The sequence below is a fragment of the Pecten maximus genome, chromosome 7 (genome assembly GCF_902652985.1).
Source record: "Pecten maximus chromosome 7, xPecMax1.1, whole genome shotgun sequence".
In the NCBI taxonomy this organism is placed as follows: domain Eukaryota; kingdom Metazoa; phylum Mollusca; class Bivalvia; order Pectinida; family Pectinidae; genus Pecten; species Pecten maximus.
This window is the reverse complement of record NC_047021.1, coordinates 30843321-30864394: the sequence shown is the minus strand read 5'-3', so window position 1 is coordinate 30864394 and position 21074 is coordinate 30843321. Positions and strand designations below refer to the sequence as shown.

The window sequence follows — 21074 nt, the reverse complement described above, 5'->3', positions numbered from 1 at the left end:
AGTATAACTGCTTAATGATTATTAATGTTGTTGGTAGGTGTTACGTTAGATAAGGTCAAAAGATCATGAGTTATTTCCCTTGAATGTTGTGTGTACTTTATATGTGACGTCATAAGTTGCTGAGTAGATGATTCCAAAACTGATTAAACACGTGTAACCATTATCAGAGACTCTCTGATGTTGTTTGTCTGAAAGAGTAGCCCTCTTATAGCTTTTTTTGGAAGCTTTGACATGAAATATAACACAAGTGTAAAATGTGTGAAAGTTTATTAAACGATATATTTTAACAGAGACATATATATGTCTCTGATTATAACTATGGTATTTAGTTCGTGTAAACTGTCATAAATCTAAAGGGAACTTATAACCAAACAGCTGATAATCAGTCTTATACAGTTTCTGTAAACGTTTTCGGTAAAAACTTGGTATTTCCGAAAAATAATTTCCGAGTTTATCGTTTGTTTTTGAGGCGTTATAGAAGACCGACCTCTTTGGAAATGTATACTTGGAAAGACCGGTATGTTTAAGAATATAATTAGCATCCTCCTCAAGTGTAGTATATTTACCAATAAATCCATAGTTCACTTGACACGGATAACAAAGCCTGCTTTGTCTCTCCCAATGTTCGTTATACTCAAAACTGTCATCGTAAAAAGTCTTTCCGTGTACCAAATATTTCACAAAATCTAGAAATGTGACATCACCTTTTTTAACATTTTCCTTTATTGGAGAATCCGGGTAAAAGCGTTTCAAAATCTCCTTAGCTATCTTCTGGAAAGTTTTGTCCTCGAAACCAACTCCCGCAAATTTATCGCGATATGCCGAAAGCAGTCTTTCCATTGGTTCACGAACAAACATGAACTTCCGGTAGTTCCGTAATCGATGATAAATACCGGAAATGGAATAACCCGACAAGATACGAAGACGTTTAACATATTTAAAATGAACTTCATTGTGTTCAATATCCTCTGGACCTTTCCTTGTTTTGTTAAACATTCCCGTCATATGTAAGAAGATTCTTTTCCAGTTGGAGCATCCGACCTTGGGAACGTAACAGTACATAACTCGATATTTATCGTCCACGATGACGTTAGATAATCTGGAAACGTTTAACGTCATATTCATAGCACCGCTAGCAATCATGGCGTCACACTGAATGTCCAAATATGCCTTCCTCTGTCGTACTGAATTAATCTGAAATGAAAAATTCTTTATGGATTTCTACTGTCTTTGTATTTCGTATTAAGCATGTGAAATAATTTCGATGTTATACGTAACACATTTATGGTATGACTATGTACATGTATCTTGTTCCGATTTCGTTAGAATTCTTGAACCCCCACAAAGCAATGCCATAGATTCATTTAACGGATATTAACATAATATTATGGTGACCGTTAAGATAATACAATATGTTTACACAAATTCATTTCTCATTAATAGTTTACCATGAAGTGAAATAGAAGTCCTTTCAATGACAGTAACTATTTGTAAATATACATGTAAATACATGTCTACATGAAAAAAGACGTTGGTTAAGACAGAAAGTTCATGCTTTCGAACAATGGCTTAAATATTTGCACCGATAATTTACAAACAAATGCACATAGTTTGTTACATTGTTTTGGCGAAATGAAATACAGATTGTCCTTAAAGCCACATTTGTCTGGGAACATAAAGAACTATTCACTCTACTGAAAGGCCAATATCACCTCCCACTTACCCAACCAGAACTGACAGATAGGAATGTCACTGTCAAGATTTGACAGTGAAAACACCTTTTACTTGATAATTAAAGAAAATGTTAACTCCCGACCAATATTTATTTAAAACACACAAACACACCATCACCCTCTTCACACACTCAGAAATACACACCCTCGCCCTCATACACACACTCACACATACACACCCTCACCTCGCCCTCATACACACACTCACACATACACAACCTCACCCTCATACACACTCACACATACACACCCTCACCCTCGCCCTCATACACACACTCACACATACACACACTCACCCTCATACACACACTCACACATACACACCCTCACCCTCGCCCTCATACACATCCTCACCCTCGCCCTCATACTCACACTCAGACATACACACCCTCACCCTCGCCCTCCTACACACACTCACACATACACACCCTCGCCCTCATACACACACTCACACATACACACACCCTCACACAAAACAGCCTACTTTACCTGATTAGATAACGAAAACCGTTGGGATTTTCTCACTGGTTGGCTAGAATCTGAAACTAAATCAAAATAATATCAATTGCATCGTTTGTATTGATATTGTGTCAAGTTATTTTCACCAAGTATATGTGCAGCTGTTTATGGTATTGAGACATATACAAATGTATGCAGAGGAAAAGAAAAAAAAGAAATAAGTCTGATTTCCTAAAGTCGGAGATACTAACAACTATGTTTTAAGAACTAACAACAATTACATAATCCCATGCATATTTCTCACTCTTCTTTCATACCTTCCTCTCTATAGATATGGAATGAATTGGACGAATCCACTAAACATTCACCTTTACTAACGACTTTTAAAAGAAACATCCAATTTATTATAATTTGGGGATAGAAAGACTAGAAATACTCTAGAAAGACTATATATAATTTAGAAACACTATACATGTATATACATTAGAAAAGCTATAAATATCTTAGGAAAATTATAAATACTTTAGACATCGATGTACCCAATCAAATTATGACTTTGTTTGTGCTAACCTTACCAACAGTCGAGTTACAGCTATGGAAATCGCTGTGAGAGTGCGTATTATTTGTTTTAATGTAAAACAATTAAGGATTGAATCTTGATTTGGTCGATTTCATGGGGTCATGAATTGAGTTGCTCTTGAGACAAATTTAATGAACTGCGAAAATTGAGTTGCTCTTGAGACAAATTTAATGAACTGCGAAGCAGTTCATGTTGAATTTGTCTCAAGGGCAACTCAATTCATGACCCCATGAAATCGACCAAATCAAGATTCAATCCTTATATTTCAATTGGTTGTTTTTTTTCGTTATATACGTCTCTGTAGATATTAATGTCTCGAAGCTTGTGCAAGTCCAAATGCGGAAAAGCCCGAGGAGTTCCGGATTGTGCATGTCTAGTCGGTCGAGTAAAATAGTCTGCAATTTTAGGATTAAAAGCAGCATTATTTTGTCAAAATAGAAGTATCTAGCATATCTGGTCTTTCATAAAATGCAAGAATACATTATAAATTTGATAATTTTAATAATTAATCCATGTTTATGACAACAATGTAGAAAAAGTGAAATCGTTCCGCGGAAAGATTTTAACCATGTATTCATACGCACTGATCAGTGTTAATCTGGTCAAATTCATGAGCGAATGAAACAGATTAAGTTTGGTAGTTTCATTGAGTCAAACTTGAGTAGAAATTGAAATATTATGTTTAATAATAGTCTTACTTGGAAACTTGAACGTTATCTTTAATCTTAAAATGTTACTGTCTGGGTACATTTTGAAATGTTATTGTATGGTAGTGATCTATATACCGAAAATATCGACTAGTATTTTGAGACAAGAGCGTCACTATACATCAAAACGTGTTTAATAGAATATCGGAAGAGATCAACTAATGTTTCATTTATTTGAATGATCTCGTCCTTGGGTTTATATGTTTTAATCATACTCCACAAGAGATAGTCTGTGTGGTTCTATCCCACAGGGACTTGACGCGAGTTCCCAATCCATGGTCCATATATATATATATATTTATAGTATTAAGGTCAAGCTCCCCGAACGAGAAATTGGACAAGTATACTATTATATATATATATATATGACCCGTGCGTTGGAAATCCGTGCCAAGTCCCTGTTTTATTCCATATTAGATATCGGGCATAATTTCATGTGGCAATCACAGGGGTTTGTTAATAAATGATATGATAAATGAGATGGGTTGTATATGTGTAGGGATATATATATGTACGACCCACCCCTATATAATATCATTTGTAACGAACCCCTGTGTGACAATATAGTCATGTATGAACTATTTAACAACTTGCATTCAGAGTACTCCATGCAGATTCCTCGTTTAAAGGTTTATACAAAAGAAACGCAAGATTAAACACCATGCCTACATTCAATGTGATAGCTGATAATATGATATACATAATAAATATGCATCGCCTTTAGACTTCCTTTTATGACAACGAACTACATTATGTTACGCGGACTCATTCAAACGTGTCTTCTGTGGTACAGCGGCTTTGCTTTATGTATGAATTTAACGACTGTGCGGGGTTCGTGTAATTTTTAATGTAAAATGAAATATGTGTTTTGGAATGAATAAAAGATAAGATGACAATAAACCTGTATTCATGTAATCAAGCAAGAACTGTTTACTACGTTTTTGTTTCATTCCAACCTTTGGTTTGGATTTTCATATAGAGCTTTGACATTTTCATTTTTATTTTTTCTTTCGCGCCTATCTTTCCTATTCTACAAATGTATTTCTTCTGTCGACGACATCCTATAGTCACCAATCTTCAGTTTTGTATGTCAGATGGCAGAAAGTCGAAATAGTCAGAAAGAAATGTCAAAATCTTGATTTTAAAATTCGTCATTTTCAAGATTGGATATCAAAAGTCAAATACACGTGCATATCATAAACCACGTCACTATGTAAACGATTCAAAACGCGACATGCACATTGCGGCAAACCTCGAAGTGAAGTCCACCGGCTTTGATGTCCATACAGATAGGGTTAGAATAAAGTCGAGCCAAAAATTAACAAGAGGCCCAATGGGCCTGTATCGCTCACCTGCCTCTACACAAAATTGCAGTTGATTGAGGTCATTTCTACAGATACTATGCTGATAACAACTTTATTTAAATATCAGTGTAAGCCAGGTTAATTCATGTCAATATATTTTCCAGTCCTTCATTCCAGCATACTATTGGCCTAAGATCGGTTCTTGGCGACTCTTGGCTCTAAGCATGCTACAGACAGGCCCAATATCAAGTCCCTGGGCCTCTTGATTATTGAGAAGAAATTGTTTGAATATTATAGCCTATTTGACCCATGTGACCTTGAATGAAGGTCAAGGTCATCTATTTGAACAAACTTGGTAGCCCTTCACCCCAGCATGCTACAGGCCCAATATCAAGTCCCTGGGCCTCTTGGTTATTGAGAAGAAGTCGTTTGAAGATTATAGCCTATTTGACCCATGTGACCTTGAATGTAGGTCAAGGTCATTTATTTGAACAAACTTGGTAGCCCTTCATCCCAGCATGCTACAGGCCCAATATGAAGTCCCTGGGCCTCTTGGTTATTGAGAAGAAGTTGTTTGAATATTATAGCCTATTTGACCCATGTGACCTTGAATGAAGGTCAAGGTCATTTATTTGAACAAACTTGGTAGCCCTTCATCCCAGCATGCTACAGGCCCAATACCAAGTCCCTGTGCCTCTTGGTTATTGAGAAGAAGTTGTTTGAAGATTATAGCCTATTTGACCCATGTGACCTTGAATGAAGGTCAAGGTCATTCATTTGAACAAACTTGGTAGCCTTTCACCCCAGCATGCTACAGGCCCAATATCAAGTCCCTGGGCTTCTTGGTTATTGAGAAGAAGTCGTTTGAATATTATAGCCTATTTGACCCATGTGACCTTGAATGAGGGTCAATGTCATTTATTTGAACAAACTTGGTAGCCCTTTACCCCAGCATGCTACAGGCCCAATATCAAGTCCCTGGGCCTCTTGGTTATTGAGAAGAAGTTGTTTGAAGATTTTAGCTTATTTGACCCATGTGACCTTGAATGAAGGTCAATGTCATTCATTTGAACAAACTTGGTAGCCCTTCACCCCAGCATGCTACAGGCCCAATATCAAGTCCCTGGGCTTCTTGGTTATTGAGAAGAAGTCGTTCGAAGATTATAGCTTATTTGACCCCTGTGACCTTGAATGAAGGTCAAGGTCAATTATTTGAACAAACTTGGTAGCCCTTCACCCCAGCATGCTACAGGCCCAATATGAAGTTCCTGGGCCTCTTGGTTATTGAGAAGAAGTTGTTTAAATGAAAAAGTTGACGCCGGACGGACGGACGGACGGCCGGACAGACGGACGGACGACGGACGCCGCACCATGGCATAAGCTCACTTGCCCTTTGGGCAGGTGAGCTAATAAAACTGCATCACACAGCCGGTCCGTCCTTCGGGTTGAATTAAGAACTAAGACATTTTCGTGAAACTAATGTCATTTTACTTACCTGTACGTATATCATGTGATGACGTCATTGTCCATACTAAGCAATATATGGTCATCACCGCCCCAGCAACAACTACAAACATCAACAGCTTAGCCTTGGAAGCAGGCCTGTCCCACAGTCTGCGGAGGTATTCGTTGAACATACTGAGAGTGATTTCTCGTGGAGGTCAAGGACGATCTGTTTTCACGAATTTCTTGTCATTCTAGATATGAAAATGAGAAGAAATATTACAAGTCGTTATCTTAAAGAAATACATATATGTATAAAAAATAATAAAGTGAGTTTATTCAGAATATACAAACCAATTGATAATGTAATGCGATGATTTTATATTTATCAGTGTGACTTATTCTGGTGGTATACTTATTCGGGAAGTTGGTGATCAATATTCTGCTTTTAACTTTTCCTTATTTATTATTTTCTAACGTCAATTGCGGAACAGGTTGCATTAGCTTATATTAATCACTATCGTTGGCCCGGATAGGAGCGAAAGAATCGAACCCCGGTCACCTTGGCGAGAGTCTTGCTGTGCCATAGACGAAATTGAACTACCATTCTTACCCTAAATTAAAATGTTTTACCAACAATAAATCGTTACTGGCATTAGCCTGTACGAGCAATACAAACCACACCTATACCGTTTATATGGTGCAGTGGTGTGAGCTGCAGGTATTTCTGGTTAGTTTAGGTGCCGTACATCGTGAGTTCGAGGCCCGGTCAGGGCATGAGACATAAAATTGTCTAAGACCTTCGTCATTTATGTTACTATGTTAAATATTATATATACTAGTACTTATAAATTACCTATAATATTGTCGTTAGGGCTCTATTCTGTACTCATAAATACCTTGTAGTAGACAAAATCAACGGTACTTATAAACGACATATAATATTGTCGGTAGGGCCCTATTCTGTACTCATGAATACCTTTTAGTAGACAAAACCAATATGGCTGGGAATTATATATACGATTTCACTCAGAGGTAATTTAAAGTGCAGAGAACTTAATCGACAATAAAGTTAAATACTAAAAGAAGGTCTCTGTAAAGTATATGGACAAATATTAGCGCTGGAGTTCTTGCTACGTTCACACATAACACAATATAGAATGATTCGTATGTTTGCTTTTCAACTTAGCAAAATTTTCTTCAATTCAATACCGGGCAGCTATTGATTAAAGATCCATGTTATCTTAATATGAGAATAACCTCGTTCAGGAACTCTGCTTAGAAGTTATTTGAAACCTTTGTGCTATGCAGACAGCTATGTAACTGAATTAGGGTTTATACATTTTCAAGTACACATGAACTGATGACACAGTTGAAAGATACACACAATTTGATGACAATTAAAATGTTCATAAGTGAACATGTTGAAATAAAAATTTACATGTAACTTGTAAAATTGCTAATGGATGATTCACTTTAACTAAACAGTACAGACACAAATGGTGATGAACTGAATTTCATTTTAAGAACGACAATAAAGCTTCAGTTAGGATAGGAATTAATATAAGCTTATAGCTTGTTTTCCAATCCTACCGATAGCTGTGATCGTATTGTGATATAGTGCGTAAGTGTATTTGAATAAAATATCGCTTAAACAAAAGACGCTATATCAACTAATCAAGAAATGTCTCCAAGACCACTAATCTCGTTAAATCTTGTATATATTTGTAATTGTTTGAAAAGAAGGGGGTGCCAATTTAGGCCTTTCCTCGGCCAATCAGTGATAAGGCGAATTAATATATTGCAGGAAGATACTGTGACCTACTTTCACATTTTCTGAAAACAATGTGTTTCTAAACCCGACACCTGTTTAACAGAAACTTCAAAAAAATCATTTTTACTCCAATATTGAATTTGTATCTACACCCTGTGACATTTGACCCCCGAAATTTCTATGAGCAAAGGGAAAAAAATCCGACGTTTTTATATAGCATACCATATGTAGCTGACTTTAAAGTATCTTCCTGCAAAATATTAGCCTTATCACTGATTCGCCTCAGAAAGGCCCAAATTGGCACCCCTCCTTTCTATTCATCAATGACGACGGCCTTAGGAGCCCGTGATATCTATCATATATCATAAAACTGATATAAATGTAGGCACCTCTCAGGTACCATGAAATATCTTACACAGACTTAAAAGGGATGCTCGTGTGCACAATGTACAGTAAGCAACAACCTATTTAGTATTTACCCAGGGGTTTGGTTTGGTTTGGTTTATTTCGTTTAACGTCCTATTAACAGCTGAGGTCATCCCAATAGGAAAATAATTGTAACGGGTAGAGGATTGTCTTCTAATCGGGAACCTTCGGCAATTTCCGAAAATGAGAATCGTTACGGAAAGTGTCGAAGGTTCCCGATTGAATTATCTCCAAAACTAAATACCGGAAATGTTAGCAAGGCATTCGACATCATGCTCCAAAACTATGGGAATGTTTTGTGAGTACTCTTGTTCCTAATTTATGTAAATGACATTCCTGAAATAACCAGTTCAATGTGCAATGCAGACAAGCTCGATATACCATGGGTTACAAACACATACGCTCACTTCACGGATTATCGAAGTTGCTTTGCAGGTTGATGATGACATTGGGATAACTTTGTGGTCGGCATCATTATCTCATCGGGAAATCATATTTCCAACCAGGCTTGTTCGATGTAAGGCCAGGCGTGTTCGATGTAAGGTCAGGCTTGTTCGATGTAAGGTCAGGCGTGTTCGATGTAAGGTCAGGCGTGTTCGATGTAAGGTCAGACGTGTTCGATGTAAGGTCAGGCGTGTTCGATGTAAGGTCAGGCGTGTTCGATGTAAGGCCAGGCGTGTTCGATGTAAGGTCAGGCGTGTTCGATGCAAGGTCAGGCGTGTTCGATGTAAGGTCAGACGTGTTCGATGTAAGGTCAGGCGTGTTCGATGTAAGGTTAGACGTGTTCGATGTAAGGTCAGGCCCTTGCTCGTAGTTGGGCCGACATTTCCCACGGAATCAATATCAATGTCGCTTAATTAATCATCGGATTGAATGGTTTGGTTTGTTTTTGTTTAACGTCCTATTAACAGCCAGGGTCATTTAAGGACGTGCCAGGTTTTGGAGGTGGAGGAAAGCCGGAGTACCCGGAGAAAAACCACTTGCCTACAGTCAGTACCTGGCAACTGCCCCACGTAGGTTTCGAACTCGCAACCCAGTGGTGGAGGGCTAGTGATAAAGTGTCGGTACACCTTAACCACTCGGCCACCGCGGCGATTGAATAGATCGTTTATATATATATATTAGTAACAGAGATATTAGCATTGACCTCTGAACCCTAAAACACAAACTCATTCGGGGACTTTTCATACATGGCCTTAGCATATATGCATGCATACAGTCTGATCAAAATTCTTGTTAAAAGGAAATGAAGTCGCTAGAGTGATGTACCTTTATTATTGATGATATTTCACAAAATAGTAACGACGACCTTGACCGTGGAACTCTGAAAGTCGAAGTCCGAAGGCAATCAAAGTCGTTCATGGGGACATCGAGTTTTCAAAGTAATGACATAAAATCGGGTCATAGAGTACGCATAAGAGTTACACATTATGTCCCCAGCCATGCATTCATGTGGGCATAACAACACCAATGACAAAAATATATATGTTTGATATTAAACTTGCATGTTACAAAGTAGTAATGGCCCTTCTTGGTGAATTCGTTTTTTAGGTTAAGTGAACACAAGCTACCGTATGGCTCATTGTCAACTGTTACACTTACTAAATACAAGACATACTTACCGTAAGTATTAAAGTAAATAAAGTTTAAAAACTCAACCGCTTCTATTTATGTATAACTGCTACTTTTTCAAGCTTTCAACTGAACACTTATAGGTACATGTGGACGTGCGCACCGATCTGAGTCGCCCCACGGACTATAGGCCATGTGAAATGTCACCATTAGATGGCGCTTGTTAGTACCGAGGTCAAATAAAGACCCACGACAATACGAACAAACCGGACCTGAAATGACTGAGTGAACAATAGGCCAGTTGGACTGAAAGTCAACAATAGTAATTCTCTGTCATTAGAGAACTTGCAAGTTGGAATCATTAGCACCTTTGGTTTAGGTTTATTATTGTTTAAAGTCCTGTCAACAGCTATGGCCATTTAAGGACGGCTATTGACGTTCGGTAAGAAACGGAACAATGATATTAATACAACCTCCAAAATTTTACCTACCATATTTATACAAACTGCCTGAAGAACGAACAAACTACACAATACGATCAATTTTCAAAACCTTGCCGAAAATTATGTGATGCAGGTATCAGCATGCTTTGGAACTCTTATGAAAGGAGGTTCATATTATTTTAATGACAGCATACAGCCTTAATTTATTGTCAGAAGTACAATAATAAACTACACTCTGTTCCGTGAATTGGCTCTATAATATAGTATTGGTTACCACAAGACAATGCGTAAGTGATAACAGTTACTTGTGTTATTTTCAATGTTGATATAATGATATTTGAACTCATGTTCTTACCAAGTTACATGTATTTGCTTCTATAACAAGTCAAATTATATCTCTTTGTACAAACATTTTCTTGTCTACTTAAGTAGATGGCCTGCCCTGCTTAGGTTTAAATCACCCGTGAATTGGTGAAGTCCTAACGGATTATTTCTACACACAAGTACGTAATCATCATGTATATATCTACTAGATCGGCCGTTTACTTCAAGAAGATACTCAGGGACAGCATAGTCTTATCGATAGTGAATCGTAATACTCTGTCATAGACTTATAAACAACTCTAGTCTCTGATCCATCAATATTCCTTGACTTGGAAATTTCTTAGCACATTTGTCCAATAGGAAAGCATAACAGAATTTAAGGAGATTACATTGAAGTTGTGTTTGGCAAAATTTTAGCTAATCAAAGAAACCGGGGCTTGGTGTCGTTTTCACCCAATAATGATCTAGCTTTTTATGTAGCGTCGAAAATTATTCAGAGAGGTCAAAATACCGATTTATAAAACTAGACATGGAACAGATCCAATAAACTGAAAACTGATATAAATGTAGTCACCTCTGTACCATGAAATATCTTACACAGACTTAAAAGGGATGCTCGTGTGCAAATGTACAGTAAGCAACAACCTACTTAGTATTTACCCAGGGTTAATACGGATTCCGAAAAGGAAAATAATTGTAACGGGTAGAGGATTAGTCTTCTAATCGGGAACCTTCGGCAATTTCCGAAAATGAGAATCGTTACGGAAAGTGTCGAAGGTTCCCGATTGAATGATCTCCATAACTAAATACCGGAAATGTTAGCAAGGCATTCGACACCATGCTGCAAAACGATGGGAATGTTTTGTGAGTACTCTTGTTCCTAATGTATGTAAATGACATTCCTGAAATAACCAGTTCAATGTGCAATGCAGACAAGCTCGATATACCATGGGTTACAACAACATACGCTTACTTCACGGATTATCGAAGTTACTTTGCAGGTTGATGATGACATTGGGATAATTTTGTGGTCGGCATCATTATCTCTTTCGATGTAAGGTCAGGCGTGTTCGATGTAGCCTAAGGTCAGACGTGTTCGATGTAAGGTCAGGCGTGTTCGATATAAGGTCATGCGTGTTCGATGTAAGGTCATGCGTGTTCGATGTAAGGTCATGCGTGTTCGATGTAAGGTCAGGCGTGTTCGATGTAAGGTCATGCGTGTTCGATGTAAGGTCATGCGTGTTCGATGTAAGGTCAGGCGTGTTCGATGTAAGGTCAGGCGTGTTCGATGTAAGGTCATGCGTGTTCGATGTAAGGTCAGGCGTGTTCGATGTAAGGTCAGGCGTGTTCGATGTAAGGTCAGGCGTGTTCGATGTAAGGTCAGGCGTGTTCGATGTAAGGTCAGGCGTGTTCGATGCAAGGTCAGACGTGTTCGATGTAAAGTCAGACGTAGGTCAGGCGTGTTCGATGCAAGGTCAGACGTGTTCGATGTAAAGTCAGACGTAGGTCAGGCGTGTTCGATGCAAGGTCAGGCGTGTTCGATGTAAGGTTAGACGTGTTCGATGTAAGGTCAGGCGTGTTCGATGTTAGGTCAGGCGTGTTCGATATAAGGTCAGGCGTGTTCGATATAAGGTCAGGCGTGTTCGATGTAAGGTCAGGCGTGTTCGATGTAAGGTCAGGCGTGTTCGATGTAAGGTCAGGTGTGTTCGATGTAAGGTCAGGCGTGTTCGATGTAAGGTCAGGCGTGTTCGATGTAAGATCAGGCGTGTTCGATGTAAGGTCAGGCGTGTTCGATATAAGGTCAGGCAGGTTCGATGTAAGGTCAAGCGTGTTTGATGTAAGGTCAGGCGTGTTCGATATAAGGTCAAGCGTGTTCGATGCTTGTTTTAATGTCTGATGGTTCCGTTGGCACCACCCAAGTTCCCGCGTGAGAATATAATTTAAGCTGGATTTGACAATGATTTGCATGGCTTACCTTCCTGAAACGCTTATTCTTATTCTACTTATACGTTTTGCTATCATATATGTTTGCTCATATTTGCCCTCGTGTTATTGATTGTGTTGGTGTTATGATTTCGTATTAATGTTGATATTCTATATAGAGGTATATTAACACTTTCTGATGCAGACCACATACACGAGGAGATATAGTATGACAGTAGATATGGGATTGGATGATAAATACCTCCACTGGAAGAGGTGCAAGCCAATGACTAATATTTAAGCCATTTTGATAGCACTAGTACACCACAAAGACGAGCCACAAGTCAGCAATAACAGGCAGCTGGGACTGATAGCGGACAGAATTATAGAAATCAGTTTCCACATAAACATTGTAGTTCAGAACAAACAGGATAGTTGATTTAATATTTCAAATTTCCTATATTGTCAAATGCAATGGTCCTGAACTTATATAGAACATTCACAGGCTGCAAATAAGGTCTGAGACCTGTATGTGGAATCTGTCCAAAAAGACACACTACAAATTAAGTCTGAGACCTGTAGGTGAAATATGTCCAAAAAAACACACTACAAATTAAGTCCGAGACCTGTAGGTGAAATATGTAAAAAAAAACACCACAAATAAAGTCCGAGACCTGTTTGTGGAATCTATCCAAAGACAGACCACAAATAAAGTTTGAGACCTGTATAAGGAATCTGTCCAAAACCAGACCACAAAAAAAAAGTGGAATCTGTCCAAAGACAGTCTATATATAGACAAATTTAGACAACGAAGATCGAGCTGGAATGACAGTTCCTATAGAGCAAAATCATTGTTGATATGTACAAGTTTTTACGTGCTTGCACAACCAGGAACCCTCGTGGAAATTATCAAAAAGGAACATTTGCAGACATTCTCAAAAGGGAAAACTCGTGGACATTCTCAAAAAAACCTTATTCAAGCAAGATCTAGGTTAATGTCAGTTGAAAAATATTGAGTTATTGTTGTATATATCGGCACATGGAACTCCGTGGTTTTAACACTTTCGACATCACCAAGCAAGCCATTTACCAGGACGACACGAACGACACTACAAATGTATGTACTGGTCGTCAGCTCACCACGGCGTCGATTCCGGGTACTAGTAACTTAAACACTCGATACATGCATCACTAGTTCTAGCTATACGGGGATTTTATCTGTCAAGGTGCATAGCTTGTGAGAAAAAAATAATGCTCAGGGTCATATAACACTATGTAGACATCTCTGCATGGACGATGTACTTTTCAAAGTTGGCCATGGTAAAGGACAACATGTTGGACGAAAGGGCTTTACTGATCAGTAAATATTACAAAAATGAATAGCATCGGTGTATGAAAGGTGGAAGTTGTAAACAATTAATTTTACGCCAAACTAACATATCAAGAGGCGTGATGGTCAGCTTTAAGTTCACTCGAGGGTCATACAATAATGGATGCAATTTCGGCAGGGTTCTATTGATACATGTAAAAATAACTTACTGTTGTTTACTAAGTACGCTAAGATAAGGTGACAGCGCGGAACGAATTTTATAGAATTTTAAAAAAAAAAATACCGAATTTTGCAGAATTTTTACCAAAGCTAGTGAAATTTAAGCCAGCCATACAGTTCACTCCTAGTGATTTTTGTACAGAAGACATGCATAGCCGCTTGTATCTGGTAATTAATACCCAGAGTTGGAATCCATTATCGACGATATATATCGAGGATATTGGATTTTAACTCTAGGTTTAATTTACAGAGTGCCTATGTACACAGGATATTCTATATGGATTAGTATATATTCTTATTGATAGACCGTCAAACTCATGTGCTAACATCAAATATATAAGCACGGACTGATATTGATATACATGTCCGTGGTATAAGTCCGTGGAATAAGTCCATGGCTATAGTAGTCCCCTGGGAGTATGTATGTATATATGTACGTACTTACCTGTAGTCACTGAACTTCCAGACCATACCACATACTGCTAGGAACTACACCGCTATCACACTGTCACAATCGTGAAACCTTTCACAAAATTTAAACCCAGTAAACAAACTCTAATCACGGTGGTGAATCTATAACATCATATAATGGTATGTCCTATGGATATGTACTGAAAAGGGATAGTAACACTTGCAGATGACTGCGTTCTTTACAGAGAAATAAACCAATATAGCGACCACCAACAGCTGCAAGAGAACCTATATAATCTAGGACATTGGGCAGACAATTGGGGAATGAAATCATTTAAGAAAACAGTTCTACACATTAAATGGTGACATTTTAGAAAAAGTGAAACTAACTCATATCTTGGACTGACAATTTCTGGTGACTCACATTTGAAACATCACAAAAAGGGCTAGTTCGACATAAGGCTTTTTTAAACGAAACTTGAAATACTACCTACCGTCTTGCAAGAAAACCGCATATATATCCCTAGTACGATCCATTCTTAAATACGGCGCCATCATATAGGACCCATACACCAAAGAAGAAATTGACCAAATTGAAAGAGTACAGAGACTGACAGCCAGATTTATTACCAACAACCACAATAGTAGGGAGGAGGGGTGTGGTACACGGAGGCTGGACGATCTGAAGCTACCATCACTTCAAACCAGGCGGGCACAACAGTCACCTTCATGTATACAGTGGTGGAGGGAATGCTACCATCTATACCCCCTGATGAACACCTAAAAAAAAGCAACCAAAAAGAACCAACAAAACTAAGTATTTCGATAATTACATCACATCCAATATTATTGAGAAAAATGTCACCAAAAAATCAAAGCCTCTCGCAGTGTCTGCGTACAACTGTGAGCAATATAAGAATTCCTTCTTCGTGCGTACAGTCGTTGTATTAAAACCCGAAACGGATACTTCAACGAATCGTATATAGATGAATATAGAAATTCGGATTCAAATAAAAAGATGTTATATAATGTAATAATGATGTAATCAAAGCGGACCACTATCGTCTGTGAAAAGTTCATCGATATATCTTTAGTACGAGGGATAATTGATATGTTATGAGCCTCGAATTGAAGGAGGTATTCAAGGATGTTCTTTTTAAGTCCCACTATTCTCTGACTATAAAGGAGCCGTGTACCCAAGGACTGGTCTCATTTGATTAGTTTATATCGACGAGGTAGATAGGCGGCTTTTGCAAAATGGACAAAATCTGTGAAAGAGCAGTGATCCAATATTTGCATAAAAAGGTTTAACACCTAAGAATATCCATAATGATAAGGCAGCAACACTAGGGAAAGATGCCGCTTCATATGATACAGTAAAAAGGTGGGTGGCGGAATTTAAGCGCGGCCTGTCAATGTTGCAACCCCAGAAATGGTCAATAAAATTCATGATATTGTTATGACTGACAGACGAGTCACAGAAAGATGTATAGCCAGTAGAGTTGGTATTTCACAGAAAAGAGTACATTCCATTCTGACGGAGGTATCTTGCAATGAGAAAGCTTTCGGCCCGATGGGTACCAAGACTTCTGACAGATTGATCTTAAGCACTCAAGGCGTACATTATCGCGTGCTAATCTTAATCTTTTTGAAGAAGATGCTGCCAATTTTCTTCAGAGATTTGTCACCCCCGCCAAAGAAGGCACAGACTGTTCCATCAGCAGGGAAGGTCATGACCTCGGTTATCTGGGATGCAGATGGTATTCTGCTGACGGATTATCTCTAAAAGGGACAAACAATCACTTATTAGGCAGTTACGGGAAAATATTAAACTTAAGCGCAACAGAAAGCTCACTAAAAATATGTTATTTCATCAGGACAATGCTCCTGTTCACAAGTCTGCCATTGCCATGGTTGCCATTCACGATTCAAGATGTCTTCACCGTTCGATTTTACCTACATCCCAGGTTCATTTGACTTTTAAGACACCATGCAATGAAGACAGGGAGTATTTGATATAAAACATGACTTACTTTATTCAATGAGAGTACAACAACTACAACATGTATAACACTACAGAGTAAAACATCCACACTACATACACTTAAACTTCTACTATCGACACTACATACACTAAAACTTCTACTGTCCACACTACATACACTAAAACTTCTACTATCCACACTACATACACTAAAACTTCTACTATCCACACTACATACACTAAAACTTCTACTATCCACACTACATACACTAAAACTTCTACTATCCACACTACATACACTAAAACCTCTACTATCCACACTACATACACTAAAACTTCTACTATCCACACTACATACACTAAAGCTTCTACTATCCACACTACAACACTAAAACTTCTACTACAACACTACATACACTAACACTTCTACTATCCACATTACATACACTAAAACTTCTACTATCCACACTACATACACTAAAACTTCTACTATCCACACTACACACACAAAAACTTCTACTACAACACTACATACACTAAAACTTCTACTATCCACACTACATACACTAAAACTTCTACTATCCACACTACATACACTAACACTTCTACTATCCACACTGCATACACAAAAACTTCTACTGTCCACACTACAACACTAAAACTTCTACTGTCCACACTACATACACTAAAACTTATACTATCCACACTACATACACTAAAACTTCTACTATCCACACTACATACACTAAAACTTCTACTATCCATACTACATACACTAAAACTTCTACTATCCACACTACATACACTAAAACTTCTACTATCCACACTACATACACAAAAACTTCTACTATCCACACTACATACACTAAAACGTCTACTATCCACACTACATACACTAAAACTTCTACTATCCACACTACATACACTAAAACTTCTATTGTCCACACTACATACACTAAAACCTCTACTATCCACACTACATACACTAAAACTTCTACTATCCACACTACATACACTAAAACTTCTACTATCCACACTACATACACTAAAACTTCTACTATCCACACTACATACACTAAAACCTCTACTATCCAAACTACATACACTAAAACTTCTACTATCCACACTACATACACTAAAACGTCTACTATCCACACTACATACACTAAAACTTCTACTATCCACACTACATACACTAAAACTTCTACTATCCACACTACATACACAAAAACTTCTACTATCCACACTACATACACTAAAACCTCTACTATCCAAACTACATACACTAAAACTTCTACTATCCACACTACATACACTAAAACGTCTACTATCCACACTACATACACTAAAACTTCTACTATCCACACTACATACACTAAAACTTCTATTGTCCACACTACATACACTAAAACCTCTACTATCCACACTACATACACTAAAACTTCTATTGTCCACACTACATACACAAAAACCTCTACTATCCACACTACATACACTAAAACTTCTACTGTCCACACTAAATACACTAAAACTTCTACTATCAGGATTGGTCTTTCGTCTCTTGAACATGTATTGTTTCTATTGCGGGGCGCTGATGGTAGTGTATTGACGATTGTTCTTCTACCCTCAAATAGACAGAATTACAACACAGAATACAATGACTTTACAAATCCGAAACCATTGTGGCAAATTTGTGTCATTTGATGCAACAACAACAACTACAACAACAAGGAAAATTGTAAAAATTATCGCCCGTGCATGCCTGCTAAAATCGTACATTGTCTTCTCACCTTCACGACATCACGACTCTATCAATCTAAATAGTGGGACGTGTATTCGAGTCTCAACAGTTTGCCGAATTGGCTACTTTCCGAGGTTCTGTGGATCACTATACTCAGTGACGTACAGTACAATCTGCTATACCTGGCGTTTTATACACGGAAACGTTAGAAGATATATATCCTCATTGTTTACGGGTGTTTGGCTTGTTGAGAAGACCCTGCAGGTTGAGGTGGGGAACAAAATGACAGAAACGAGATCTTGACAGTTAGTGGTCTTTGATTAATAGACAATAAAATGGTATTGTAAAGTTATTGAATTGTCTGTTGTTAGGCTTTCACTTTCTCCCCAGTGACAATACCCAAAGTGACGTCACGGTCAAGTGACTCCGAAGGTAAACTGCATTCTGGTTAGAGCATGTAGGTGAGCTCATTGTATCCACTCAGCTGAAAGGATATTCTATACACCCCGATAAGTGATACTCCCGATTAGAATATTTTACTTCTGTAAATAGGATTTTTAAGGTAGAGCATGACACCATGATCTCCATATTCTATCACAGGTACTGGTAATAGTCTACACGGACCTTCCCGGATGTGTATATCACATTTTGAGACGTTTTGGGGGACTAGATTGAAATTATTATGAAATAAATTAATATTACACAAGGGGGATGTCATTTTTACAGAATTGGCTCAGGCGATAATTTTTTTGTTAGAAATAATGAACAGACAGAACTACGAGAGAGAAAGAAAGAAAGAAAGAAAGAAAGAAAGAAAGAACGAACACTGACATCTCAGCAAGGATCCCTTGTTGTGGCAATATATCCTCCATTATCATCAATCTGCCCATATACTAGCTGAAGCCAATGTTTGACATTTGAACTTAAAACATAAGCGTTGTAAAGAAAAATATACATTTTACATTTACTATAATGTGACTCAATGTGATTAAAACCTCCCCCATCCAGAACAAGGTTCATAGTCAGTGATCCACTTTGTCTTTGAACTTCGGACCCAAATGACCTTGACCTTTATTCCAGTGAGGGACTGCGATATCTCAGTTGGCTTGAGTGTTGGCCAAATAACATCAGATGAAGATCCCAGGTGAGTTGTTCGATACTCCCTTTCCTTGGCGGTTTGTGTTTCTCGAGTAGCTAAGAAACAGACACTTCAGAAAGACACTTAATCCTAATTACCCTAGATGGCCTCCCCTATGTTGTTTAGCGAGCTAGTTACTCTCTACTACAAGGAGTCCCCGCCTCAACACAACTCAATATATTAACGGGATGATAAACACGACAAAATATATCCCAGTGACCTCGACTTTAAATAAGTTTATTTCTTGTAAAATTCAACCAACATTGCTTCATAGTAATATTACAAAATGTCCATCGGTAAAAGTACATGTATACAAAACTGGACTGGACCTTGAGTCAGTGACCTTGACCTTAAGTCAGGTGGTTCCTTGTTAAATTCCAACCAACATTGCTTCAAAGTATCATAAGAAAATTTTCATCAGTGAAAAGCTACAAAAAGTGGCATTGCCCTTTGACCCAGTGGCCTAGACCTCTGACCCAATGATCTTTTCCTTTGGTCAGTTGGATTCCTTGTTTAATTCTGAACATCTTTGATTCATCATGTCATGACAACATGTTCATCAAAATTTGATCTTGACCTTGAACTTTAACCCTGTGACTTTGACGTTTAGTCCGTTGACTCTTCCTTTAATTCTAACCAACATTTCCTCAAAGTATCATGACAAAATATTCATCAGTGGAAAGATGAATCAAAACAACATTGCTTCACCATGTCGTAAAAGGTTCCTCGGTGAAAAACTTCAAAATTGAATCTTTACCTTTGACCCCCTGACCTTGACATTATGTCAGTTGTTTAATTCTAACAAACACTGCTTCAAAGTGTCACTACAAAATGTTCACTAGTAAAAAAAAAAAATACTTTTTTTATCTGGACCTCTGACCCGATGACCTTGACCTTTAATCAGTAAAATCTTTGATCTTATTTTATTATTATTATTTTTTTGACTGGGTATGCATTTTGGTAAACTAAACACATTGAATAAGCTTCATGTGAATCGGTCAATAAATACCAAAGTTATACGCAGGAGTAAAATTTATAGATGGTCAGACAGACGACGGCCGGCCGGACCGCAGAACGGACGGCCTGACGTCACATTATGTTGTAGAGTTCGAGATGAACTTTTCTAAATCACACTAGAGTTCCGCACCTTGTTGTGTAATGAAAACACCAGACGAAAGTGATAAAAATACTTATTAATGAGATTTATTCGATAATAAATAAATCTGTTTATCAAAGTAGATAAGTTTGGTCTTTTGGTTTCTTGTTACTAGACTACGATTTATCACTCCTTTGTCAATAGAATGACGTTAGAAAGATCTCCTTATTATAGCACTTGGAAATTTCAGACTGCAGGGACGCTGTGTTTGAGTGGTTGAATATAACCGTAAACCCACTCACCCTTCTTCAAATAATGTCATTTTGATGTTTTTTTGTTTGTTTTTGTTTTAAATCTTTTTGTAATGTCAGGTGATTGTATCGTCAACTGTTCAGATCGTCCATATCATGAAAAGATTTCCCCTGGAAGTTTCCAGTGATAGGCGAATAAGTGGTTGTCACCAGGAA

At 37.9% G+C, this 21074-nt stretch overlaps 1 protein-coding gene across 4 annotated transcripts; it reads right to left on the bottom strand.

Moving 5' to 3' along the window:
- Window positions 1-250: 250 nt before the first annotated feature.
- LOC117330560 (carbohydrate sulfotransferase 11-like) lies at window positions 251-18510 on the bottom strand. 4 transcript variants are annotated; one of them, XM_033888957.1, is made up of 5 exons: window positions 18423-18510; window positions 15279-15428; window positions 6279-6480; window positions 2223-2278; window positions 251-1194 (listed from the first exon to the last, which is right to left on the bottom strand). In XM_033888957.1, exons 3-5 carry the CDS (start codon window positions 6418-6420, stop codon window positions 343-345), a joined length of 1050 nt encoding a protein of 349 aa, XP_033744848.1. In that variant the 5' UTR covers window positions 6421-6480; window positions 15279-15428; window positions 18423-18510; the 3' UTR covers window positions 251-342. The 4 variants fall into 4 exon arrangements, with proteins under 4 accessions (XP_033744848.1, XP_033744849.1, XP_033744847.1 ...); XM_033888958.1 differs by lacking the exon at window positions 15279-15428 and having other exon boundaries at window positions 18423-18482; XM_033888956.1 differs by lacking the exons at window positions 15279-15428; window positions 18423-18510 and adding an exon at window positions 14683-14780.
- Window positions 18511-21074: the final 2564 nt, after the last annotated feature.